The 27713-nt window shown below is 44.8% G+C and overlaps 1 protein-coding gene across 6 annotated transcripts in view; it reads left to right on the forward strand.

Moving 5' to 3' along the window:
- MUS81 (MUS81 structure-specific endonuclease subunit) overlaps window positions 1-27713 on the forward strand; it is a 307431-nt gene that overhangs the window by 123242 nt on the left and 156476 nt on the right. For all 6 annotated transcript variants that reach the window (XR_016307484.1, XR_016307485.1, XM_089658092.1 and 3 more), the window contains 2 exons: window positions 18768-18901; window positions 24190-24288. Coding sequence is in view for 4 of the 6 variants with exons in the window: in XM_089658092.1 (XP_089514218.1) it covers window positions 18768-18901; window positions 24190-24288 (233 nt within the window). In the remaining 2 variants the exon portion in view is untranslated. The remainder of the gene's footprint in view (window positions 1-18767; window positions 18902-24189; window positions 24289-27713) is intronic.

Here is a 27713-nt window from a genome sequence, read left to right on the forward strand (position 1 = left end):
GTCCCTGAGGATCGGACCATTTCCGAAGGAGGATACATGGTAACCCATGTTGCGTGGTTAATGCTGAGGGTTAACATCGTCTGTTTCCTTGAACGTGTGACAGCTTCAGAATTATTGTGGAAAGCAGGGGACAGTACAGGTATATCTGGAGAGGGCTGTCAGTATGTCAAGTTAGGAAACTGTGGGAATGTGTTGCAGATAGGCTTGATAGAAGCATACTCTGTTCTAACTTGGTCTGGAGCATGGTTCTGTACATATGTTCCTGAGTCTTTTTGCGCTGAATAATGCGTTGCTGTTTCCTCAAGATCTTGGAACCAATCTCCTTCTGTGCCAACCGCATTTTTTTTATACTGCGACTTCTGCTGATGCTGCCATCTAAGTCTGCAGCACATGCATACAAGCTTCTAGCTCTGCTTTCTGCCTCCAAGAGTTGGATTCTAACTATACTTTCTGCCTCATCAAGTCAGCTTATTTTTGAGCATATAAGGCCTCTGCTTGTGCTGCTTCTGCCTTTGCTCTTGCTCTGAGGCCTGCAGAACTGACTTATAATCTGCTAGAACGCACTCAATATCTGGAGCCAGACATGTAAGACCTGGTCTTTGAAGTTTTGTGTGGAATGTCCACACTCCTATCTGGATCCATGATATATGAATTAAAGTGGACTGCAGTCCCAAGTACAGTTTTTGTGTGGATTCTTTTACGTTAAGCTCATTTTATCTTTGCCTATATACAGATGTCTATTTATTATGCTGTCCTACTAACGGTTAACCGACAGCTATCAAAACTAACAGAAGCAGTGTTGTGTTTAATTCCAAAACTGAATTTACTTTTTTGAATAGTTCTGTAAAACTGCAATACAATTACATAAACTGAAGTTACAATATACTTGTACATGACTTTTACAAATGCATACTATGAACACCTTTCTTGCAAACAGCTACCTATAAATCACATTAAATACATTTAAATGCAATCTGGATATATATGTAACTTTAATAAACACAACAAATTACCTTACAGGCATATGTGTATGAAAGGGAGAATGGAGGAGACCTTATCTGATGTTCTTCAGGAAGCTAAAATGGCTGCAGTGGTTGATGGAAAATCTTTAATACCAAAACACTCCCTATTCTTGTTGAAACGAATAATAAAAACAGGTGCAGTCGCAACGAACACCAAACAAATGGTTCCCTACTCAACACAATGATAATATACAGAACACTAACAATAAGGATAGCTGATGGGGAAAAAAAGTCAGGCGGATTACAAGTTAATGGTCACTGATCTAGATAGTATGTAATGAGTATTACAACTTTTTTTGTAATATTTTGTATTATAAAAGTAAAAGAAGGCATCATAAAATTAGTACAATATTTGGCACTGTTTTTAATAAACAAATTTATCAATATCTCATTCGATGGATGTAGTAGCAATTTTCAATGAATTCTGAAGGTTATCAGATTTTTTAGTTCTAATTTTTCCCTTTTGTGTGCTTCATGCTTGAAAATAGTTGTTCACAAAAATAGGTGCTGCCAAAAATTGATGACATGAAGGTTTAATTGTGAAGAATGGGAAATTTTTTCTTTGGGAAGATAAAACTTACAAAAAGTCCAGTAAAGAGACACTGTCAATTGTTTTTTTGGCCGCATATGTTTCCTAAGTGTAGATACATTTAAAAAAAAAAAAATATTCCAAATAAAAAAGTTGAGCCGCATTCATAGCTGTCTTGGGACGCAGGATGGACACCCCTGGTTTATAGCAAACAGAAACCTGTGATATAATCATCCCAATAACATTGTAAATGTGGTCCACAATATACTTTAAAATATAAGCAATACATCAAAGATATTCTTCATATGGATTGCAATATCACATTACTGCTACTCTTACTTTAGGGGTTTAGTTATTGTGCACTTGATGCGTTTCCTACATAGTTTTATCAGGAGTGCAGAGGTGCTGTTGAACAAAATAATTTAATCAGAATCAGTCATAATAAACCAAATGCATATATTCATATATGTAAGACTGCTATATTTACAGAACATACTAATTACATATTTACATACTAAATAGACGTGCCAAATACTGTTCACACAGTATGTGTTGGTGCTATACAAGGTAAAAGGTAACACATATGCCAATACTCTCAGCATAGGGTGAATACTATAGAAATCAGACTGTATAAAAATGATTTCTATAATTTTTAGAGATGAGCGAATTATTCAAAAATTCGATTCGACTGATTCGGCGAATTCGTGAAAAAATTTCGATTCGAGTCGAATATATTCGCTGCGAATTTAACTTATAAAAGGGTGTTTCTAGGCTTCAGAGAGCCTTTATATTAGTGCAGAACACTGTACCTTTAATTTAAATGCCCTTGGAGTCTGCTGGGGAAGAGAAATAATACTGACAGTCAGTATGACATGCAGATGAGTGCCATCGATCTTAGAATCACCGCACACTTCACTCATTTGGGCAGTCACGGGGCCAAAACCAGAGTGTGGAGCCACAGTGTGGCGGTGGAGGCAGCAGCAATGGGAGGCCATACAGCACCCTATGACAAAAATGGAAACCACCAGCAGTGTGAGGAGACCTGAAAGTGGCACATGGCAGAGTGTGGCGATGGAGACAGCAGCAATGGGAGGCCGTACAGGGACCCATGACACACTCTGGACCTGGCAGCAGCATGAGGAGGCGGTACAGGGGCCCATGACAGATTACGGGCCTGGCAGCAGCATGAGGAGTTGGTACGGGGGCCCATGGAAGATTACGGGCCTGGCAGCAGCAATGGGAGGCCGTACAGGGACCCATGACACACTCTGGACCTGGCAGCAGCATGAGGAGGCGGTACAGGGGCCCATGACAGATTACGGGCCTGGCAGCAGCATGAGGAGTCGGTACGGGGGCCCATGACACACTCTGGACCTGGCAGCAGCATGAGGAGGCGGTACAGGGGCGCATGACAGATTACGAGCCTGGCAGCAGCAACTTGGACAGGAGGACGTTCAGCTTCTGCACCGTCGGGTGCGTGCTCGCAAACTGTTGTCTCTTGGAAACGGATTCCAAGAAAGACTGCTGATGGAATCCGTGAAGAGGAGTAGCAGGAGAAGGAGCATCTGAACGAGCGGAATATGCCAACAAGCGACAACAGGGGCCCATGACAGATTACGGGCCTGGCAGCAGCATGAGGAGTTGGTACGGGGGCCCATGGCAGATTACGGGCCTGGCAGCAGCAATGGGAGGCCCGTAATCTGCCAGCACCCTATGACAAAAAATGGAACACACCAGCAGTGTGTGAGGAGACCTGAAAGTGGCACATGGCAGAGTGTGGCGATGGAGACAGCAGCAATGGGAGGCCGTACAGGGACCCATGAGAGACTGTGGACCTGGCAGCAGCATGAGGAGGCGGTACTGGGGCCCATGGCAGATTAGGGGCCTGGCAGCAGCAATGGGAGGCCCGTAATCTGCCAGCACCCTATGACAAAAAATGGAACACACCAGCAGCGTGTGAGGAGACCTGAAAGTGGCACATGGCAGAGTGTGGCGATGGAGACAGCAGCAATGGGAGGCCGTACAGGGACCCATGAGAGACTCTGGATCTGGCAGCAGCATGAGGAGGCGGTACAGGGGCCCATGGCAGATTAGGGGCCTGGCAGCAGCTATGGGAGGCCCGTAATCTGCCAGCACCCTATGACAAAAAATGGAACACACCAGCAGTGTGAGGAGACCTGAAAGTGGCACATGGCAGAGTGTGGCGATGGAGACAGCAGCAATGGGAGGCGGTTCAGGGACCCATGAGACACTGTGGACCTGGCAGCAGCATGAGGAGGCGGTACAGGGGCCCATGGCAGATTAAGGCCTGGCAGCAGCAATGGGAGGCCCGTAATCTGCCAGCACCCTATGACAAAATGGAACCCTGGGCTGGGGCAGGCAGAACCGCCGTATCTTTATCACGGTTTTCCCAGGCCACCGAATGGCGACGCTGCATATGCTGACGCAACGCTGTAGTCCCAACATGGGCCCCCTGGCCACGCTTGACTTTCTGGCCACATAGTCGACATACGGCTACGTTTACTTCCTCGGGCGGCTTGACGAAAAATTGCCACACCGCCGAGTAGGAAACTTTGCCCCCGCTACTCCTCACTGGCTGACTGCTACTTCCTCCGTGCACACCGGCACCACTACTGGCCGTGGTGGTAGGCTGCAGTGGAGCTGGTGCTCTACTCCGTGGCCGTTTGCCTCCACTGACACTGCTGCGACCCTGCTGCCTCCTGGCAGCAGCAATGGGAGGCCGTACAGGGACCCATGACACACTCTGGACCTGGCAGCAGCATGAAGAGGCGGTACAGGGGCCCATGGCAGATTACGGGCCTGGCAGCAGCAATGGGAGGCCCGTAATCTGCCAGCACCCTATGACAAAAAATGGAACACACCAGCAGTGTGTGAGGAGACCTGAAAGTGGCACATGGCATGAGACACTGTGGACCTGGCAGCAGCATGAGGAGGCGGTACAGGGGCCCATGGCAGATTAGGGGCCTGGCAGCAGCTATAGGAGGCCCGTAATCTGCCAGAACCCTATGATAAAAAATGGAACACACCAGCAGTGTGTGAGGAGACCTGAAAGTGGCACATGGCATGAGACACTGTGGACTTGGCAGCAGCATGAGGAGGCGGTACAGGGGCCCATGGCAGATTAGGGGCCTGGCAGCAGCTATGGGAGGCCCGTAATCTGCCAGCACCCTATGACAAAAAATGGAACACACCAGCAGTGTGAGGAGACCTGAAAGTGGCACATGTTTGGGGCATGATTCATGGCGGATTTAGTCAGTTGTGTCAGGAACTGGTGGTTTGAAATCCAGACTAATCCACGCCTGATTCATTTTCACAAACGTGAGTCTCTCCACACTTTGGGTGGACAGTCGTGTCCTCCGCGGAGTTACAATACCTCCTGCCGCACTAAACACGCGCTCCGATGCCACGCTACTGGCCGGGCATGACAGCCTTTCAAGGGCAAATTCAGCTAGTTGGGGCCAAAGGTCAAGTTTCGTTGCCCAGCAGTCAAGGGGATTGTCTACCTCGGTTGGCAGGGTGCTGTCCAAGTAGGCCTAAGCCTGTTGTTTGAGGTCCTGCTCCAGGTCCACCTGATGCTGCTGCTGCTGCGGCTGGTTAGTAGTTTCCTCACTGCGCTGGTGAAGAAAGCTACTCATCATCGACTGCAGACTGAGGCAGCCGCTGCTGGTGGAGCTGCCACTGCTCCTACCACCCCACCCCTCCCCTGCTGCCATGGCAGCGGAACGCGAGCGCACAGGGCCCACAGTGTCTGAGGATGGACGTTGGCGCAGAAAGGCAGAGACCAGCTGACTACATAGGTGGTTTTTATAGTACGTTATTTTGGCCTCCCTCTCAGCAGGTGTGAAAAAGGCCACCATTTTTGAACGGTAGCGAGGGTCCAACAAGGTGGACAGCCAAAAGTCATCCCTCTGTCTGATGGTTATTCGGCTGTCGCTACGCAAGCAAGCGAGCATGCTATGGGCCATTTGTGCCAAGGAATGCGAGGGACTCCCTGCCTCCATCTCCACAGCATACTGCCACGGTGCGTCTGGGTCCTCTGTCTCCTCCTCCTCTAACAGATGCTCTTGCTCCTCCACTCCTGTCCGCTGAGTGGAAAAACCACCCATTTCACTCAATAATTCCTGAGCACCAATGTCCTCCTCTACCTCCTCCTCTTCTTCCTGTCCTGCCCCCACAGGGGTCATGTGGCGTTGAGATCTGTGCGCCACGTCTACCGCACCCTGACCAGCCATTGTTAACAGCATTTGTTCCAGGACGTGCAACAGAGGAATGACGTCGTTCATCCCATAGTCCTGCCGACTCACGAATAGCGTGGCCTCCTCAAAGGGCCTGAGCAAGCGCAGGTGTCACGCATGAGCTGCCAATGGCTGACATCTAAGTTACACAGGGAGTACCTTTATCCGCTTTTAACATCAGGAAAGCTGTGATGGCCTTTCGCTGTTCGTAAAGGCGGTCTAACATATGTAGGGTTGAATTCCACCTTGTTGCAACGTCACAGCATGAGGAGTCGGTACGGGGGCCCATGGCAGATTACGGGCCTGGCAGCAGCAATGGGAGGCCCGTAATCTGCCAGCACCCTATGACAAAAAATGGAACCCACCAGCAGTGTGAGGAGACCTGAAAGTGGCACATGGCAGAGTGTGGCGATGGAGACAGCAGCAATGGGAGGCCGTACAGGGACCCATGAGAGACTCTGGACTTGGCAGCAGCATGAGGAGGCGGTATAGGGGCCCATGGCAGATTAGGGGCCTGGCAGCAGCTATGGGAGGCCCGTAATCTGCCAGCACCCTATGACAAAAAATGGAACACACCAGCAGTGTGAGGAGACCTGAAAGTGGCACATGGCAGAGTGTGGCGATGGAGACAGCAGCAATGGGAGGCCGTACAGGGACCCATGAGAGACTCTGGACTTGGCAGCAGCATGAGGAGGCGGTATAGGGGCCCATGGCAGATTAGGGGCCTGGCAGCAGCTATAGGAGGCCCGTAATCTGCCAGCACCCTATGACAAAAAATGGAACACAGCAGCAGTGTGAGGAGACCTGAAAGTGGCACATGGCGTGAGACACTGTGGACCTGGCAGCAGCATGAGGAGGCGGTACAGGGGCCCATGGCAGATTAGGGGCCTGGCAGCAGCTATGGGAGGCCCGTAATCTGCCAGCACCCTATGACAAAAAATGGAACACACCAGCAGTGTGAGGAGACCTGAAAGTGGCACATGGCAGAGTGTGGCGATGGAGACAGCAGCAATGGGAGGCCGTACAGGGACCCATGAGAGACTCTGGACCTGGCAGCAGCATGAGGAGGCGGTATAGGGGCCCATGACAGATTAGGGGCCTGGCAGCAGCTATAGGAGGCCCGTAATCTGCCAGCACCCTATGACAAAAAATGGAACACACCAGCAGTGTGAGGAGACCTAAAAGTGGCACATGGCATGAGACACTGTGGACCTGGCAGCAGCATGAGGAGGCGGTACAGGGGCCCATGGCAGATTAGGGGCCTGGCAGCAGCTATGGGAGGCCCGTAATCTGCCAGCACCCTATGACAAAAAATGGAACACACCAGCAGTGTGAGGAGACCTGAAAGTGGCACATGGCAGAGTGTGGCGATGGAGACAGCAGCAATGGGAGGCCGTACAGGGACCCATGAGAGACTCTGGACTTGGCAGCAGCATGAGGAGGCGGTATAGGGGCCCATGGCAGATTAGGGGCCTGGCAGCAGCTATAGGAGACCCGTAATCTGCCAGCACCCTATGACAAAAAATGGAACACACCAGCAGTGTGAGGAGACCTGAAAGTGGCATATGGCATGAGACACTGTGGACCTGGCAGCAGCATGAGGAGGCGGTACAGGGGCCCATGGCAGATTAGGGGCCTGGCAGCAGCTATGGGAGGCCCGTAATCTGCCAGCACCCTATGACAAAAAATAAAACACACCAGCAGTGTGAGGAGACCTGAAAGTGGCACATGGCAGAGTGTGGCGATGGAGACGGCAGCAATGGGAGGCCGTACAGGGACCCATGAGAGACTCTGGACTTGGCAGCAGCATGAGGAGGCGGTATAGGGGCCCATGGCAGATTAGGGGCCTGGCAGCAGCTATAGGAGGCCCGTAATCTGCCAGCACCCTATGACAAAAAATGGAACACACCAGCAGTGTGAGGAGACCTGAAAGTGGCACATGGCGTGAGACACTGTGGACCTGGCAGCAGCATGAGGAGGCGGTACAGGGGCCCATGGCAGATTAGGGGCCTGGCAGCAGCTATGGGAGGCCCGTAATCTGCCAGCACCCTATGACAAAAAATGGAACACACCAGCAGTGTGAGGAGACCTGAAAGTGGCACATGGCAGAGTGTGGCGATGGAGACAGCAGCAATGGGAGGCCGTACAGGGACCCATGAGAGACTCTGGACTTGGCAGCAGCATGAGGAGGCGGTATAGGGGCCCATGGCAGATTAGGGGCCTGGCAGCAGCTATGGGAGGTCCGTAATCTGCCAGCACCCTATGACAAAAAATGGAACACACCAGCAGTGTGAGGAGACCTGAAAGTGGCACATGGCAGAGTGTGGCGATGGAGACAGCAGCAATGGGAGGCCGTACAGGGACCCATGAGAGACTCTGGACTTGGCAGCAGCATGAGGAGGCGGTATAGGGGCCCATGGCAGATTAGGGGCCTGGCAGCAGCTATAGGAGGCCCGTAATCTGCCAGCACCCTATGACAAAAAATGGAACACACCAGCAGTGTGAGGAGACCTGAAAGTGGCACATGGCATGAGACACTGTGGACCTGGCAGCAGCATGAGGAGGCGGTACAGGGGCCCATGGCAGATTAGGGGCCTGGCAGCAGCTATGGGAGGCCCGTAATCTGCCAGCACCCTATGACAAAAAATGGAACACACCAGCAGTGTGAGGAGACCTGAAAGTGGCACATGGCAGAGTGTGGAGATGGAGACAGCAGCAATGGGAGGCCGTACAGGGACCCATGAGAGACTCTGGACTTGGCAGCAGCATGAGGAGGCGGTATAGGGGCCCATGGCAGATTAGGGGCCTGGCAGCAGCTATAGGAGGCCCGTAATCTGCCAGCACCCTATGACAAAAAATGGAACACACCAGCAGTGTGAGGAGACCTGAAAGTGGCACATGGCAGAGTGTGGCGATGGAGACAGCAGTAATGGGAGGCCGTACAGGGACCCATGAGAGACTCTGGACCTGGCAGCAGCATGAGGAGGCGGTATAGGGGCCCATGGCAGATTAGGGGCCTGGCAGCAGCTATGGGAGGCCCGTAATCTGCCAGCACCCTATGACAAAAAATGGAACACACCAGCAGTGTGAGGAGACCTGAAAGTGGCACATGTTTGGGGCATGATTCATGGCGGATTTAGTCAGTTGTGTCAGGAATTGGTGGTTTGAAATCCAGACTAATCCACGCCTGATTCATTTTCACAAACGTGAGTCTCTCCACACTTTGGGTGGACAGTCGTGTCCTCCGCGGAGTTACTATACCTCCTGCCGCACTAAACACGCGCTCCGATGCCACGCTACTGGCCGGGCATGACAGCCTTTCAAGGGCAAATTCAGCTAGTTGGGGCCAAAGGTCAAGTTTCGTTGCCCAGTAGTCAAGGGGATTGTCTACCTCGGTTGGCAGGGTGCTGTCCAAGTAGGCCCAAGCCTGTTGTTTGAGGTCCTGCTCCAGGTCCACCTGATGCTGCTGCTGCTGCTGCTGCTGCGGCTGGTTAGTAGTTTCCTCACTGCGCTGGTGAAGAAAGCTACTCATCATCGACTGCAGACTGAGGCAGCCGCTGCTGGTGGAGCTGCCACTGCTCCTACCACCCCACCCCTCCCCTGCTGCCATGGCAGCGGAACGCGAGCGCACAGGGCCCACAGTGTCTGAGGATTGACGTTGGCGCAGAAAGGCAGAGACCAACTGACTACATAGGTGGTTTTTATAGTACGTTATTTTGGCCTCCCTCTCAGCAGGTGTGAAAAAGGCCACCATTTTTGAACGGTAGCGAGGGTCCAACAAGGTGGACAGCCAAAAGTCATCCCTCTGTCTGATGGTTATTATTCGACTGTCGCTACGCAAGCAAGCGAGCATGCTATGGGCCATTTGTGCCAAGGAATGCGAGGGACTCCCTGCCTCCATCTCCACAGCATACTGCCACGGTGCATCTGGGTCCTCTGTCTCCTCCTCCTCCTCCTCTACCAGATGCTCCTGCTCCTCCACTCCTGTCCGCTGAGTGGAAAAACCACCCATTTCACTCAATAATTCCTGAGCACAAATGTCCTCCTCTACCTCCTCCTCTTCTTCCTGTCCTGCCCCCACAGGGGTCATGTGGCGTTGAGATCTGTGCGCCACGTCTACCGCACCCTGACCAGCCATTGTTAACAGCATTTGTTCCAGGACGTGCAACAGAGGAATGACGTCGTTCATCCCATAGTCCTGCCGACTCACGAATAGCGTGGCCTCCTCAAAGGGCCTGAGCAAGCGGCAGGTGTCACACATGAGCTGCCAATGGCTGACATCGAAGTTACACAGGGGAGTACCTTTATCCGCTTGTAACATCAGGAAATCGGTGATGGCCTTTCGCTGTTCGTAAAGGCGGTCTAACATGTGTAGGGTTGAATTCCACCTTGTTGCAACGTCGCAGATCAGGCGATGATGTGGAATTCCGTTCTGCCGCTGCAGCTCAAGGAGGGTGTGCTTTGCGGTGTAGGAATGGCTGAAATGCATGCAAAGTTTACGTGACATTTTAAGGATGTCTTGCAGTGGGATGGTGGATTTTAGGAACCGCTTGACAACCAGATTGAACACGTGAGCCATGCATGGTGCATGGCACAACCTTCCTTGACGCAGAGCAGACACCATGTTCTTTCCGTTGTCGGTCAACATGGTTCCGATTTTAAGTTTGCGCGGAGACAGCCATCTGTCGATTTCTCTGTTCATTACACTCAGAAGTTCCTCCCCTGTGTGACTACGTTCGCCAAGGCATACCAGGTGCAGCACAGCGTGACACCGTTGCGCCCTGCACATGTGATATGCCGGTCGGGTAATGGGACTTGGCACGGGGGGTGGCGGCTGAGGACACGGCGGAAGAAGAGGTGGTAGAGGCAGACATCTTTGCCGGACCAAGGACGTGCAAACGTGGAGGCAAAAGCGGCGTGACCTGTCCAAGTTGCTGGTGCGGCTGTGATGGCACCACGTTCACCCAGTGGGCCGTAAATGACATGTACTGTCCCTGACCGTAGTTACAGCTCCATACGTCGGCGCTGCAGTGCACTTTGGCAGAGACCGACATGCTCAACGACTGGCCCACCATCTCTTCTACATGTGAATGCAGGGCTGGCACTGCCTTTTTGGCGAAGAAATGACGGCTTGGCACTCTCCACCGCGGCGCGGCACAAGCCATCATTTCTCGGAAAGGTGCTGAGTCCACCACTTGGAAAGGGAGGGACTGCAGCACCAGCAACTTGGACAGGAGGACGTTCAGCTTTTGCACCGTCGGGTGCGTGCTCGCAAACTGTTGTCTCTTGGAAACGGATTCCAAGAAAGACTGCTGACGGAATCCGTGAAGAGGAGTAGCAGGAGAAGGAGCATCTGAACGAGCGGAAGATGCCAACGAGCGACAACTCCCCTCAGCAGAGGTGTTGGAGCCTTGACTGGCTGATAGAGGGCGATTGACGTCGGGTGACGGAGCAAGTAACGGAGCGGGTGATGGAGCGGGGGCTGGGGCGGGCAGAACCGCCGTATCTTTATCACGGTTTTCCCAGGCCACCAAATGGCGACGCTGCATATGCTGCCGCAACGCTGTAGTCCCAACATGGGCCCCCTGGCCACGCTCCTCTGCCACTCCTATGCATGTTGTCTGACATACTCTTTAATTAAACGATTCTGTGTCCCTGAGTAAAAATTCTGTGTCTGTCCCTGAGTAACAATTCTGTGTCCCTGAGTAACAATTCTGTGTCCCTGAGTAACAATTCTGTGTCCCTCAGTAACAATTCTGTGTCCCTCAGTAACAATTCTGTGTCTGTCCCTGAGTAACAATTCTGTGTCCCTCAGTAACAATTCTGTGTCCCTCAGTAAAAATTCTGTGTCCCTCAGTAACAATTCTGTGTCCCTGAGTAACAATTCTGTGTCCCTGAGTAACAATTCTGTGTCCCTGAGTAACAATTCTGTGTCCCTCAGTAACAATTCTGTGTCCCTCAGTAACAATTCTGTGTCTGTCCCTGAGTAACAATTCTGTGTCCCTCAGTAACAATTCTGTGTCCCTCAGTAACAATTCTGTGTCTGTCCCTGAGTAACAATTCTGTGTCTGTCGCTGAGTAACAATTCTGTGTCCCTCAGTAACAATTCTGTGTCCCTCAGTAACAATTCTGTGTCTGTCCCTGAGTAACAATTCTGTGTCCGTCCCTGAGTAACAATTCTGTGTCCCTCGGTAACAATTCTGTGTCTGTCCCTGAGTAACAATTCTGTGTCTGTCCCTGAGTAACAATTCTGTGTCCCTCAGTAACAATTCTGTGTCCCTCAGTAACAATTCTGTGTTGCTGAGTAACAATTCTGTGTCGCTGAGTAACAATTCTGTGTCCCTCAGTAACAATTCTGTGTCCCTCAGTAACAATTCTGTGTCTGTCCCTGAGTAACAATTCTGTGTCTGTCCCTGAGTAACAATTCTGTGTCCCTCAGTAACAATTCTGTGTCTGTCCCTGAGTAACAATTCTGTGTCCCTCAGTAACAATTCTGTGTCCCTCAGTAACAATTCTGTGTCTGTCCCTGAGTAACAATTCTGTGTCTGTCGCTGAGTAACAATTCTGTGTCCCTCAGTAACAATTCTGTGTCCCTCAGTAACAATTCTGTGTCTGTCCCTGAGTAACAATTCTGTGTCTGTCGCTGAGTAACAATTCTGTGTCCCTCAGTAACAATTCTGTGTCCCTCAGTAACAATTCTGTGTCTGTCCCTGAGTAACAATTCTGTGTCTGTCCCTGAGTAACAATTCTGTGTCCCTCAGTAACAATTCTGTGTCTGTCGCTGAGTAACAATTCTGTGTCCCTCAGTAACAATTCTGTGTCCCTCAGTAACAATTCTGTGTCTGTCCCTGAGTAACAATTCTGTGTCTGTCCCTGAGTAACAATTCTGTGTCCCTCAGTAACAATTCTGTGTCCCTGAGTAACAATTCTGTGTCCCTGAGTAACAATTCTGTGTCCCTCAGTAACAATTCTGTGTCCCTCAGTAACAATTCTGTGTCTGTCCCTGAGTAACAATTCTGTGTCCCTGAGTAACAATTCTGTGTCCCTCAGTAACAATTCTGTGTCCCTCAGTAACAATTCTGTGTCCCTCAGTAAAAATTCTGTGTCCCTCAGTAACAATTCTGTGTCCCTGAGTAACAATTCTGTGTCCCTCAGTAACAATTCTGTGTCTGTCCCTGAGTAACAATTCTGTGTCTGTCGCTGAGTAAAATTCTGTGTCCCTCAGTAACAATTCTGTGTCCCTCAGTAACAATTCTGTGTCTGTCCCTGAGTAACAATTCTGTGTCCCTAAGTAACGTTTCTGTGGCCCTAAGTAACGGTTCTGTGGCGCTCAGTAACAAATCTGTGTCCCTCAGTAACAATTCTGTGTCTGTCCCTAAGTAACAATTCTGTGGCACTAAGTAACGTTTCTGTGGCCCGAAGTAAAGTTTCTGTGGCCTTAAGTAACGATTCTGTGGCCCTAAGTAACGTTTCTGTAGCCCTAAGTAACGTTTCTGTGGCCCTAAGTAACGTTTCTGTGGCCCTAAGTAACGTTTCTGTGTCCCTCAGTAACAATTCTGTGTCTGTCCCTGAGTAACAATTCTGTGTCCCTAAGTAACAATTCTGTGTCTGTCCCTGAGTAACAATTCTGTGTCCCTAAGTAACGTTTCTGTGGCCCTAAGTAACGGTTCTGTGGCCCTCAGTAACAAATCTGTGTCCCTCAGTAACAATTCTGTGTCTGTCCCTAAGTAACGTTTCTGTGGCCCTAAGTAAAGTTTCTGTGGCCCTAAGTAACGATTCTGTGGCCCTAAGTAACGTTTCTGTAGCCCTAAGTAACGTTTCTGTGGCCCTAAGTAATGTTTCTGTGGCCCTAAGTAACGTTTCTGTGGCCCTAAGTAACAGTTCTGTGGCCCTCAGTAACAATCCTGTGTCCCTCAGTAACAATTCTGTGTCTGTCCCTGAGTAACAATTCTGTGTCCCTAAGTAACGTTTCTGTGGCCCTAAGTAACGGTTCTGTGGCCCTCAGTAACAAATCTTTGTCCCTAAGTAACAATTCTGTGGCCCTAAGTAACAATTCTGTGGCCCTAAGTAACGTTTCTGTGGCCCTAAGTAACGTTTCTGTGGCCCTCAGTAACAATTCTGTGTCTGTCCCTGAGTAACAATTCTGTGTCCCTAAGTAACGTTTCTGTGGCCCTAAGTAACAGTTCTGTGGCCCTCAGTAACAATTCTGTGTCTGTCCCTAAGTAACAATTCTGTGGCCCTAAGTAACGTTTCTGTGGCCCTCAGTAACAATTCTGTGTCCCTCAGTAACAATTCTGTGTCTTTCCCTAAGTAACAATTCTGTGGCCCTAAGTAACGTTTCTGTGTCTGTCCCTAAGTAACAATTCTGTGTCTGTCCCTGAGTAACAATTCTGTGTCCCTAAGTAACGTTTCTGTGGCCCTAAGTAACAGTTCTGTGGCCCTAAGTAACCGTTCTGTGGCCCTCAGTAGCAATTCTGTGTCCCTCAGTAACAATTCTGTGTCTGTCCCTAAGTAACAATTCTGTGTCCCTAAGTAACGTTTCTGTGGCCCTAAGTAACAGTTCCGTTGCCCTCAGTAACAATTCTGTGTCCCTCAGTAACAATTCTGTGTCTGTCCCTAAGTAACAATTCTGTGGCCCTAAGTAACGTTTCTGTGGCCCTAAGTAACGTTTCTGTGGCCATAAGTAACGATTCTGTGCCCCTCAGTAACAATTCTGTGTCTGTCCCTAAGTAACAATTCTGTGTCTGTCCCTGAGTAACAATTCTGTGTCCCTAAGTAACGTTTCTGTGGCCTTAAGTAACAGTTCTGTGGCCCTCAGTAACAATTCTGTGTCCCTCAGTAACAATTCTGTGTCTGTCCCTAAGTAACAATTCTGTGGCCCTAAGTAATGTTTCTGTGGCCCTAAGTAACAGTTCTGTGGCCCTCAGTAACAATTCTGTGTCCCTCAGTAACAATTCTGTGTCTGTCCCTAAGTAACAATTCTGTGGCCCTAAGTAACGTTTCTGTGGCCCTAAGTAACAGTTCTGTGGCCCTCAGTAACAATTCTGTGTCCCTCAGTAACAATTCTGTGTCTGTCCCTAAGTAACAATTCTGTGGCCCTAAGTAACGATTCTGTGGCCCTAAGTAACGTTTCTGTGGCCCTAAGTAACGATTCTGTGGCCCTAAGTAACGTTTCTGTGTCCCTAAGTAACGTTTCTGTGGCCCTAAGTAACGTTTCTGTGGCCCTAAGTAACGTTTCTGTGTCCCTAACTAACGTTTCTATGTCCCTAAGTAACGTTTCTGTGTCCCTAACTCTCTCCCTGAATACAGCCAGGTCTGCCTCTGTTGAATGACTGGAGGCAAATGGAGAATTCTAAAATGGCCGCCATTTATAGCTCGACCATTACACAGTGCTGGCTGGCTGGCTGGCTGCTGATTGGCTAATGCGATCACATGTCATGAATGAATGCATTATGGGTCAGCGCGCCTTGTCTGCGTGCCTTCCCAGGCATCCCTGCTCCGTCGCCGCACATGTCGCCGCCATTTTAGGAAAAATTTTGATTCGCGCATCTGAAGTCTGCTTATTTTCGGATTCGGCGCGAATCTAAATTTTTCTAATATTCCACTTCGCCTACTTCGATTCGCTCATCTCTAATAATTTTGTATAAATTATAGAAATCAGACTGTATAAAAATGATTTCTATAATTTTGTATAAATTATTTATTATTGTTGCTGAAATAAGTACTTTTTCTGTTACCCTGAGTAATAATAGACAAAGCTCTAATGGATAATTGTGAGTATTGTATTGTTTTTATTATGGAAAACATGCTATAGCTGTGCTAGAAAATGCTGCTTCAACGTTATTAACCATTTGTCCTCCAGAGGATTTACCCCCCTTCCTGATCAGGACATTTTTTGTTGTACGGCGTTGCGTTAATTTAACTGACAATTGCGTGGTCCTGCAACGCTGCACCCAAATGAAATTTATGTCCTTTTTTTCCCATGAATAGTGCTTTCTTTTGGTGGTATTTGATCACCTGTGCGGTTTTTATTTTTTGCACTATGAAATAAAAAATTACTGACAATTTTGAGAAAAAAACATTAATTTTGACTTTTGCTATTAAACATGTCCAAAAACATTTTAAAAATATAATTTCGGCATAAATGTAGGCCAAAATGTATTCTGCTACATGTCTTTGCTAAAAAAAAAAAAAAAATCCCAATACGTGTAAATTAATTGGTTTACGTGAAAGGTATAGCGTTTACAAATGGCGGTACATTTTTTGGTGTAATGGTGGCAATCAGCGACTTATAACGGGACTGCGGTGGGCATTCTGACACTAATAAACAGCACTGACATAATGGCACTGGGCAGGAAGGGGTTAACATGTGGGGCAATCAAAGGGTTAACAGTGTGCTGTTTTACTAGGGGCTGTGTCTCTGTGCTTCACTGTAAGCACACACTGTAAGCACACTGCTTTGCATGGCTGTGCTGTGCACAGCCATGCAAATCAGTGTGTAGGAGCTGACGGGAGAGAACACTTTTGTTTACAAACAGTTCTCCCCTCCCCTTCGGAGATAGTCGGCAATCGCTGGACGCTGGCAAGTCATCACCGGCCGGGACCTGGTGATTGGCGGCAGCGAATGGTGGCGCAGGTAGGACGCATGCGCCGCCTACCCGGAAATGCAAAATCACGTGTGCGTGTATGTGTGTGTGTGTATGTGTATGTGTGTGTGTATATATATATATATATATATATATATATATATGTGTGTATATATATATATATATATATATATATATGTGTATATATATATATATATATACATATACATACATGATCTTGCCATCCTGTAACAGTACTTTTGTTATAGGGTGGATGGGAAGCGGTTACTATTATTATTATACAGGATTTATATAGCACCAACAGTTTGCGCGGCGCTTTACAACATGACAACATAAAGATAATGCTTTCAGATTTCTTTATGCTTTCTTTTGTGTAGAATATTGTTAATGCCTGTCTAAAGAATCAGTGCACCCAAATCACCTTTATGCTGTATTGAGTATGGTATCCTGAGCTTTTGGCTAGGGCTTAAAGCAGCCTTTCTCAACCTTTTCAGAGGAACCCTTGACTTTCCAGTCTCAGGGAACCCCTGCTAAAAATGACTTTATCTACAATTCATGATACATTAGTGTGATAATCAGAGGTAAGAATGCTCCTTACACTTGTGGTCATTGGGAGGAATTACCCCCTTACAGATGGCTAAAAAGATCAATAGTGTCAGTGGGAACATACCCGAGAGGCAAAAATTGCTCAAGGAACCCCTGGCAACCTCCTGGAGCAACCCTAGGGTTCCACGGAACCCTGGTTGAAAAACCCTGGCTTAGAATAACTGGGGGAAGTGGGGGTGCCAAATAGACATCTACCCTTTTTGTCGTCTTCTATTTGAGGTCTTAAAACAGGTAAATGTTATAACTGGCACTATCACTAAAAGGGCAGTGCAGTATGTGTGCATCTAGCTGTATGTACTCACACATCCAGGACAGACTGCAAATGCTTGTTTGAATTAATGATATACAAGGGGGGTGCCGATTCTAGGCATTGTGTAGATTGTGAAAGCTGCAGTTTCTTAATGAAATCTGGTTTATATTTTTGTGGATAAAAAGTAGATGCCATTTTGTGCTAAAAAGTGTGACATTTAACAGCTGGAAATAAGATGATGGCTGGAAATTATTTTTTCTATGCAGACAGCTATGGAAGTAATAGTACAGTCTTTTCCAAAACACTAGACGAGTGAAAGCATGAATTTCAGAGCAGCCTGGTGAAAGAATTTGCAAACTCCAAGGACTTGTTGAAGAGAATTTTTAGACATGTTCAAGCTTGGATTGAGATGTGATCTCTGTTTGCTTAGGTTGATGTCACAAGAAAATGGCTTCTGAGATTGTTTTTAATGAATGTAATAACACTGCTGCCACCTAGGGTTGAATCTCTACAATGCATTCTCTTTCCTGTTCCAGTGAAGAATGAATAGGATTGTATTCAAAATAGTGTTCGGAGCTTAAGAGCAGCAACCATAACAACCAAATGGAATCCACTTTATCTGAAGATACACCAATACAAGATGAAACCTAATTGCTTGATTATGGATTTTGCATTTTGCTCCATGTTGAATAATCTATATTGATTTCTTGTGGGTTTATAACAGTAGTCATAGTTAATTGTGTAAAAGCTGTTGATTCATGAGTGTACGAAACACCTCCTAGGTTTAAGACTGCCATTTGATAAACATGACACACATTGCCTTCTGATTACCAACCTTTTATTTTAAAAGAGGCAAAAACAGCCACATTGATCCTTGGAAGTTTCAGTTACTTTGAAAGCTCTAGTTAATTACACAACTGTATCTTTCATTTTATTGAAGGGGGTGTAAGTATTACAGCAAATTAAGGGCCTATGTCGACTGGCTTTGTTGAGCAAATGCAGTCTGCTTTTGCTATCAGTTTGACATACTTCCGGGATTATTCACATATCATTACAGATGAAATAATCTTGTATTTGACCTGTTTCATCTGCTTTTGCATTCCCATAGACTTATATGGGAAGTGAAGCAGTTATGAAGTGGAAAAAAGCCCATTGACACTAGCCCTTAATATAAAATTTAAAGATATCAGAGGGCCATATTAGAAAATGTAATTCTTTAATAAATTGCAGTGTCCCATACTAGATTATTCTGTATGGAACTCAAAACAATGAGCTCATTTAAATGATCTACAGTTATTATTTTAAACTAGGAATATCGTAGAACAACATTTGATTAGAATAGAAGCATTTCCACACTCAAAATCTGCAAATATTTTGAAATAAATGTCTAATTGTATCCACTAATCTTTATTTAAATGTTTTACAAGCAAATGCTGTACCATGTGCTACAAATTCTGATCGTGTCTTACATCCTCATTTGTATCTTTTGCTTTATAGGTCCTAATGCCCCAATACATTCACTTCCACGTTCCAGTGCTACATCCAAAAACCATCAAAGAAGCTCATCCCCCATTTCTACTTCTACACTGGAACCAAACTTGCCAGAAGTCAACCAAGATCCATCCCCCACAGTAAGTGAGCTCTGTACATCTACATGTGTGAAAATATGTCTGTTTATTGCATGTTCAGTGTAATTTCCCATATTATCTACTACTATCTTTTTTTTAATACAACCTTCTAACCCGATTTCCTGGTAAAAAATGTAAAGGTTTTATCTCCAGTGTAAAGAGGAACCTAACTTTTCATGTATTATCTATCACAATATTAAATGTTACAATCTTTATATAAATAAACTTCAAACCTGATTCAAACTAATTGCTGTGTAACAACAAGAATTGTAAAGAATGTCTAGTACTATAAATTTGGTGTGCTCTTAGTGGTTTGAAACTGTCCACCTGTCTTACACTGGGGAAAATAATTATTTGATCCCCTGCAGATTTTGCAAGTTTCCCCACTTACAAAGAAATGCAGGGTCTATCATTTTTAGCATAGGTGTATTTTAAATGATAGAGACAGAATATCAACCAAAAATCCAGAAAAAACACATGATACAAATGTTATAAATTGATTTACTTTTCAGTGAGTAAAAATAAGTATTTGATCCCCTACCAGCCAACAATAATTCTGGCTTCCACAGGCTGGCTATGTGCTCATGTGGTACACAGATTAGTCCTGTCAATTTAAAAAGGTGCTCCTAAACTCGTTATGTGTATAATATTAAGAGCTGTCAAAGAACATTAGGGACAAGATTGTAGACCTGCACAAGACTGGAATGGCTACAAGATCATCAGCAAGAAGCTTGGCAAGAAGGAGACAACTGTTGGAGCGATTATTCGCAAATGGAAGAAATACAAATTATCCATCAATTTCCCTCGGTCTGCAGCTCCATGCAAGATTTCGCCTCATGGGGTAAGGGTGATCATGAGAAAAGTGAGGGATCAGCCCAGAACTACACAGGAGAAGCTTGTGAATGATCTCAAGGCAATTGGGACCACAGTCACCAAACAAACCATTGGTAACACCATATGCCGCCATGGATTGAAATCCTACAGTGCCCTCAAGGTCCCCTCCTCAAGAAGGCACATGCACAGACCAATGTGAAGTTTGCATATGAACATCTAAATGATTCAGAGAAGGATTGGGAGAAAGGGCTGTGGTCAGATGAGGCCAAAATTGAGCTCTTTGGTATTAACGTTACTCGCCGAATTTGGAGGAAGAAAAAATGTTCACTATGACCCTAAGAACACTATCCCTACAGTCAAGCGTGGAGGTGAAAACATTATGCTTTGGAGCTGTTTCTCTGCTAAAGGTACAGGCCGACTTTGCCGCATTGAGGGGCCAGTGTATTGTAAAATCTTGGATGAGAACCTTCTTCCGTCAACCAGAACATTTAAGATGGATCATGGATGGGTCTTGCAGCATGACAATGACCCAAAACATACCACCAACAAAGGTAACAAAGGAGTGGCTGAAGAAGAAGCACATTAAGGTCATGGAGTGGCCTAGTCAGTCTCCAGACCTTAACCCTTTAGAAAATTTATGGAGGAAGCTGAAACCTCGAGTTGCCAAGCGGCAGCCAAAAAACCTTAAGGTTTTAGAGAAGATCTGTAACAAACCTGGTGTCCAACCACCAGAAACGACTTCCTTTGCACGTGCCAGCAAGGGTTTCTCCACCAAGTACCGAGTCATGTTTTGCTTGGGGATTAAATACTTCTTTTACTCACTGAACTGCAACTCCAATTTATAACATTTGTATCATTTTTTTTTTCTGGATTTTTGGTTGATATTCTGTCTATATCATTTAAAATACACCTATGATAAAAATTATAGACCCTTCATTTCTTTGTAAGTCGGGAAACTTGCAAAATCTGCAGGGGATCAAATTTGGTTTTCCCCACTGTATGTATACTTACTCTGTGTTGGCTACTGAAATTATCAGAGCAAGATGTGAGATGACAGCCTTGATGTTTCCCTCCAGAAATATTTCTTCTATATCTGCTCCAGCTGCATTTTCCCTAAAATAAAATATTTGAAAATTTTGACATGGAAAGTGAGATCCCCTTGTAGAAGGTAGCAAGTGGGTGCAGTCCTATCCAGATATCTTACCAATGGGTTTAATAAAAAATAAGAATCTAGCAAATGACATAAACCTGACGTATATTCCTAAAATATAAATGTGTTTTGGGTAGTTCGCTCTCACACCCTACAGGAGTTGGATTTTAAAGCAATATTAAACCCAAAACAAAAATGAAATGTATTGCAGTTTACTAGTCCTTAACCACCTCCCGTCCGGCCATTGTATATAAACGGCCGGACGGTTACAGTGCAGGTTCGGGTGGCCGTTTATAAATGGCCCCCCCCCGCACCCTGCTTGTGCACGCTCCCTGGGATCGCACAGCACCGCGATCTGGTGCCCGCTGTGTCCTCCGGACACAGTGGAACACTGATCGCCGGACGGGACCTCTCTACGAGGTCCCGATCATGTGATCACTGATTGGCCAATCAGTGATCACATGCAAAGTAGTAAGCAAGATGTCACTTGTGACATCATTGCTTACTACGTGTGAAATCTGTGAATGATCACAGAGGTCACATGGTACAAGGCTCACACAGCCTTGTACCATGTGACAAGCTGTGACCAATCACAGCTCACTCAGTAGCTCTCAATGGCTGCAAGAATGCAGCTAGAGAGAAGGAGAAATAGTTGCTTTTACATCCTTTATGGGTGTAAAAGCAATCAGTGTAAAAAAAAAAATCTTCATCACCCCCCCCACAAGTAGTACAGTGTCACCATGGTGACAGTATGACAGTATGTAAAAAAAATAATAATAAAAAATAATATAAAAAAAAATGTTTAAAAATTATAATTTTTGGTTATAAACAAATTTGGGTTATTTTTTTTTTTTTTTTACTAAAAATATAACGGAATAAATTTTGGCCAAGATTTATGCTGAAATACTATTTTATTTGCAAAATAAAGAAAAACACTTTTTTTCAAAATTTTTGGACTTTTTAATTTACATAGCAAAAAAAATAAAAATCCCAGTGGTGAATAAATACCACCAAAATAAAGCTTTATCTGTCTCAAAAAAAAAAAGCTAAAAAATTAATACAGTGTTAGTACAATATTGCATGACCACGCAATTGTCATTCAAAGTGTGATAGCGCTAAAAGCTGACAATTGGCCTGGACAGGAAGGGGGTAAAAGTGTCCGGACTGGAAGTGGTTAAATGTGATTGCTGCAATGGCTTTCTTTTTTTTAAAGGATTTTATTTTAATTTATTTTAAGTGAAGCAGTCGGTATCACACTTCCCATCTTATGGGTATCTCCACTCTGAATAGAGGAGCACGAAGACACCTTTGGACAGCCGAATTGTCAATCTGGAGAGAGGATAGTGTTCGATGCACTAGTAGATTTAGATTAACTTGACTAATTAAAGCCAATCTCTAGCGAACACATTACAACAATATTACAACAATATTTTTCCTTTTGAGATAAAGCTTTTACATAAATGAAAAAAGCTTGCCATTGTGAGCAACTTTTCAGTGTTAAATGTTTTGTTTTAACCCATTAACTGACACTTTTGCTGGACAACTTGATATTTTTAAATAGAGCTGAAAAATAACAGACTTCAACTGGCCATACACTAGTAGAAATTTTAGTTTTAACGTTCATTCGATTTTCTAATCATTAGTGGGATCAAATGATTTTAATTTTTGAAATTTCGGAGACTCAGGATAGAAAATTTTCTATCTAACCAAACAAATTTTTTGTATGAAAGTTTGTTAGAAAATTTGCTAGGGTAGAGCCATCTTTACTGGCCAGATCAACAGGTGACCGTAAAGGAAAAAGCCTAAAAGGGTCCTTTCAATAGGGATCTGTCCATGAACAGATCCCCTTCTGAAATGGAGCTGTATGGGACAGATGTTCAGTTTCTGTTCACATTTTGAAAGAAAACTAATACAGCCACCATGTTTAGGAATTGGTAAGCTGCAATATATTAAATGTTTTTTGGGGGTTTAATTAAGAGACTCTCTTAGATTCCCAACGGTGACCTTTCCTAGAGCTGCACCCAACGCACTGACTCACAGATAGTAGCAGACGGTCTGCAATTTTATTGACTTGATTTTCTTGAGGAGAGAGGGTTAGGAGTGCAAGATACCCAAAACAGCAGCAACAATCCCTTTGCACAGCAGAATTCTTTGGGCCCTGGCAGACAGATATCTTCTGGTTTCCTAGGCCTCTGCCACAAACTACACTGCTCAAAAAAATTAAAGGAACGCTTTTTAATCAGAGTATAGCATCAAGTAAATTAAACTCCTGGTATATTGATCTGATACAGACCTCTACAGACTAGACAATGGCACCCTGACTGCCATTAGGTATCTGGATGAAATCCTTGGACCCATCGTCAGACCCTACGCTGGTGCAGTGGGTCGTGGGTTTCTCCTGGTGCACGACAGTGCCCGGCCTCATGTGGCAAGAGTATGCAGGAAGTTCCTGGAGGATGAATTGATACCATTGAATGGCCCCACGCTCTTCTGACCTAAATACAGTAGAACACCTCTGGGATATCATGTTTCGGTCCATCCGACGCCGCCAGGTTGTATCTCAGACTGTCCAGGAGCTCAGTGGTGCCCTGGTCCAGGTCTGGGAGGAAATACCCTAGGACACCATCTGTTGTCTCATTAGGAGCATGCCCTGATGTTGTCAGACATGCATACAATCACATGGGGGCCATGCAAACTACTGAGTACCATTCTGGGTTGCTGCAATGAAATTTCAGCAAAATGGACTTGCCTGCTGCATAATTTTTTCACTTTGATTTTCGGGGTGTTTTTAAAATTATCAACCTACAGAGGACTGAATTCATTTCCATCAAACGATAGGTCATCCTTACGTTCCTAACACATTATTTTTCCCCGTTTGAGATCTGATGTGCTGACAAAGTGTTCCTTTAATTTTTATTGAGCAGTGTAGTTTGGAATTCATTTGATTCTTAGACCGCTTTCACAGGTCAGCCTTTGGTTCTCTAGGCCTCTGCCACAGGCCACTTTAGATTCCTATTGAGCACAGGTTCAGGCATCTGGGTGAACAAACCTTCTTATACTCTGCCTTCTTCCCCCAAAACAAAGGCCTATGAGGCATTTGCCTTCCACAATTATATTATTTGCAAATACAGGCCTGCATGGGAAGGAGCCCTCTAGATCCGTCTAGAAGGTTACCCAAATATTTATGCTTTCCCTCCATTTCACATCATTGGAATAAACTAAGACTATATGAAAACACTAGCTTAAAGCAGTGTCCTTACATATACAATGGCTGACAAATGTGTTTCCTCTGCATTTGTGATTTTAGAAAAAGAAAAAGACAGATGGGAAAAAGCAGCGGGAGTATGTGCCTCAAAAAAGGTCAGGGGGCTATGCTGTGCTGTTGACTCTCTACAAGAACAGCAAGGTAAGCAAGATGAAATCCAGATTTTTTTTTTAAACTTGGGTACCATGGCTTAACACTATACTTTCATGTACTTTTCATATTGAAGGTTATATTGATAAGGTTTCCCAGTTTTTTTCTTTTTTTTTTTCTTTTTTTATGGAATGACAGTGACTGTTTGTTTATGGTTGACATTTATGTAATTGAGTGGACCGAGGTCTATTGCCATTCCCATGGGCTAGTGAGTTTGGTTCAGGAAAAAGGGTCAGCTGCACACTGGAGGATAGATGAATATTATTGATCTATAGGACACACAACACCAGAACATGAATACAGAACCTTTTAACGCGTTTCACGCGATCTCGTGCTTAATCATAAGCACAAGATCGTGTGAAATGTGTTAACAGGTCCTGTATTCATGTTCTGGTGTTTTGTGTGTCCTTTAGATCAAAAAATATACACTATATTCATCTATCCTCCGGTGTGTGGCTGGCCCTTCTTCCTATTGCATCGTTTGTGGTGGCGAGCCAGAGCCTGCACCTGTTGTGGATTGATCTGGATTGTTTGCCTGAGCGGTATACCTCTGTTCTCTAGTGAGTTTGGGTGCTAGACCTTTAATAATCTGTAATACCGTACAGATACATTGAATTTGTTTGAATTATGTATTTTTTGTTGAGCTTAACGTCTGCCTGTCGCCAGAACTTTTTTTTTTGTCTTAGCTGGCAGAGGGAGCAAATAGAACTTCTGTCAGGTGTTTGTTTCTGCCCTACTGAGGAAGTTTAATTTTTCCCATTGTCATTTGGGATTGAAAGTGATGGGAAATCCAAACTGTTACAGTTGTCGCTGCAACAGAAAATGAAGCGATAACTTATTGAGTAGTTAATGTCTCTGAAAGAAACTCAAGATACAGACAGCAATAAAGAAAAAGTAAAAAAAAAAAAGTAGGAATTCTAAGCATTCCCCACCAAAGCCAAACCTGAAATATGCTTTTTATTTACATTTTTCTTGTTCGACCTATTTATTTTCATAAGCAGATACAAATAGACTGTGAACAATTCAAGACTTGAAAGTAAACAAAGCAGGGTGGATAAAAATCAATGATTTAAAAAAAAAATAAAAAAAATCGGATTTTTTTATTTAAATCGGATTTTTTTTATTTAAATCGGATTTTTTTTTAATAAAATGCTTTTTGAGGAAAATATATTACCATCCAAAGGTTATTCCATCATGAAATAAAGATTAGTTTTTTAATTATGTAGAATAAGGCTGTATATGTTTAATTTTTTTGGTAAATAAATTCCATTAATCCATTCACAATGTCATGCTCTTCCAGAGGTTTTTGTAAGATTATTGGGCAGTTTCTCTGCCTACAAGATATTATCACAGATGCTTGGTTTACTTTGCAGTTCTCAAAACTGAATTTGACTCAGCGGAGATCACATGCCTCTTCTTCACAGCAAAAATGTTATAACATGAACATGAGTTAAGAAAAAGACCTTAATCCTAAATTCTACAAACCTATGAATACAGAATCAACCCCTTCAGTGCTAAGTTTCAAGAAGTTCAGTGAATAGAATAGAAACAATATTTTTCTGATTGTTTGAAGTGGAATAGATCTGCACAAGAAGAAAGTGAAACTAAGTGTGAGGAGGAAGGGGCTGACAGTCTAAGTTTCTTAAAATATATATATTTTGTTTAGCCAAATTAGTTAACAAACATGGATGTTTGTTTAAGCAAATAACATATGCTGGAATGTTATTGTTTCAGTTGCATAAATCTATTTAAATTGTTATTATTAAGGGAATGATTATTTTTCTCCTTCCTAAGTACAACAGAAAAGTTGTCCAAATATGAATGATTAACCTATTAAACTGGGGATAAAAAAACTAATATGAAAAGTTGTTATTCTAAAAATCTTCATCTACTTGCATATTAGTTATACCAGCAAGAATTAGTCTTTATGTAGAAAACTATGATTTTAATCAAGCTTTACTGACTAGTGATTTAAATCGTGATTTAAATCAGTTTGATTTAAATCAAATCCACCCTGAAACAAAGTAACCTGACCATCTAGGATAATCGTCTATGAAGCATGATACAAAGAATCCACATTAGACAAGTGAATCAAATTAGGTCATTTTAAAGCAATGATGACGACTATCCAAGTGGAAGGTTCGGGTAGATGGCCATCAAGAGTAGGGTGTAAGTAGAAGGGAATAGGTAATGAGGGGGGAGGAAAAAAAAAAAGGGGGTGTGTGGTTGGTGCTCCTTGAAACAAAATAAGCAGTGCAGCGGGTGGGACAGATCTGCTTATCTGCTTTCAGTCTAAAAAGAACAGAAGGTCTTGGTCAAATCCTGCAAGGAGATAGTGAAGTGTCAAGGATCTTCTCTACTTTATCAGTGAGTTTTGCTTGTATTTTTTTCATGCAGGAGGACCGTGTTAATTCTGGACTTGGTTTCATTTAGAGAGAGGGTGGGCGTTTAGCAATTGTTGGTATAGCTGCTGTAATTACATTTGAACAATAGTTTAAAAGTACATTTATCTGTGCGTGGGAGCCTTAGATTTAAAAGAGCAATTGAGCTGAAAAAGAGACTGGAGTAGCTGAAAGTTCAAAAAGCATCCAGTAAAGGTCACAAAATGTGGTGCACTACAGGACAGGTCCACCATACGTGGAAAAAAAAATGCCCACAGCTCCAGAAGCAGTGAGTGGACTATCCTGGGACATAATGCGTGATTTTAGAGGGGACTAAGTACTATTTGTAGTTTGTTTAAATAGCCAGAGCATTGATGGCACAGGATTTAGCTGTCTTTCAAATTTGGGACAAATCCTGAGCGTCCAACTCTATTTTTAGATCTGATGACCATTTTTTAGTGTATGTGGGAAGGTGCTAAGAGGAAAGGGTAAAGCAGTTAATAGATTATTTGATTGTTTTTCCTTCCATCATGAGGATGGGGAGGGTGACGGTTCTCAGCGGGCAGAACACAATGGTTACCTGTAGAGGCTATGGCTGCTGGCAGTAATCGAATGTGAAAAAATCTGACAGGCTGGTTGTATCCAAGGCGATTGATGGATTGACTTTGGTACAGTCAGTCTGCCCATACACAGGTTCCCGCTGAACCAGCCAAATATCAATCCATGTATGGCCAGCTTAAAGTGGTTATACAACCTTAAATATACCCAGTGAAGTGACTGGCCTCAGGCAATACACAGGGATTAAACAAATCCTCCTTCATAAATTGTACCTGTCTGTCTACAGTCCTCTCTTCTCTACATCTGCTCAAAGTCCAGGATTTATAAAGCTTGACTGAGCTGTCAGAAAAAAAGGAGCAAAAAGCTGAAATCACACTGCAGATCTCTGTGAGGAGAGCTCTGAGAGCTGATTGGAGGGAAGGGACACACCCCCATTCACGCAGCTCACAGGAACAGAGCTGATGCTGTAAGTCAGCA

The sequence above is a fragment of the Staurois parvus genome, unplaced genomic scaffold (genome assembly GCF_062004578.1).
Source record: "Staurois parvus isolate SC_StPar_1 unplaced genomic scaffold, SC_StPar_1.0 ptg001051l, whole genome shotgun sequence".
Classification (NCBI taxonomy): domain Eukaryota; kingdom Metazoa; phylum Chordata; class Amphibia; order Anura; family Ranidae; genus Staurois; species Staurois parvus.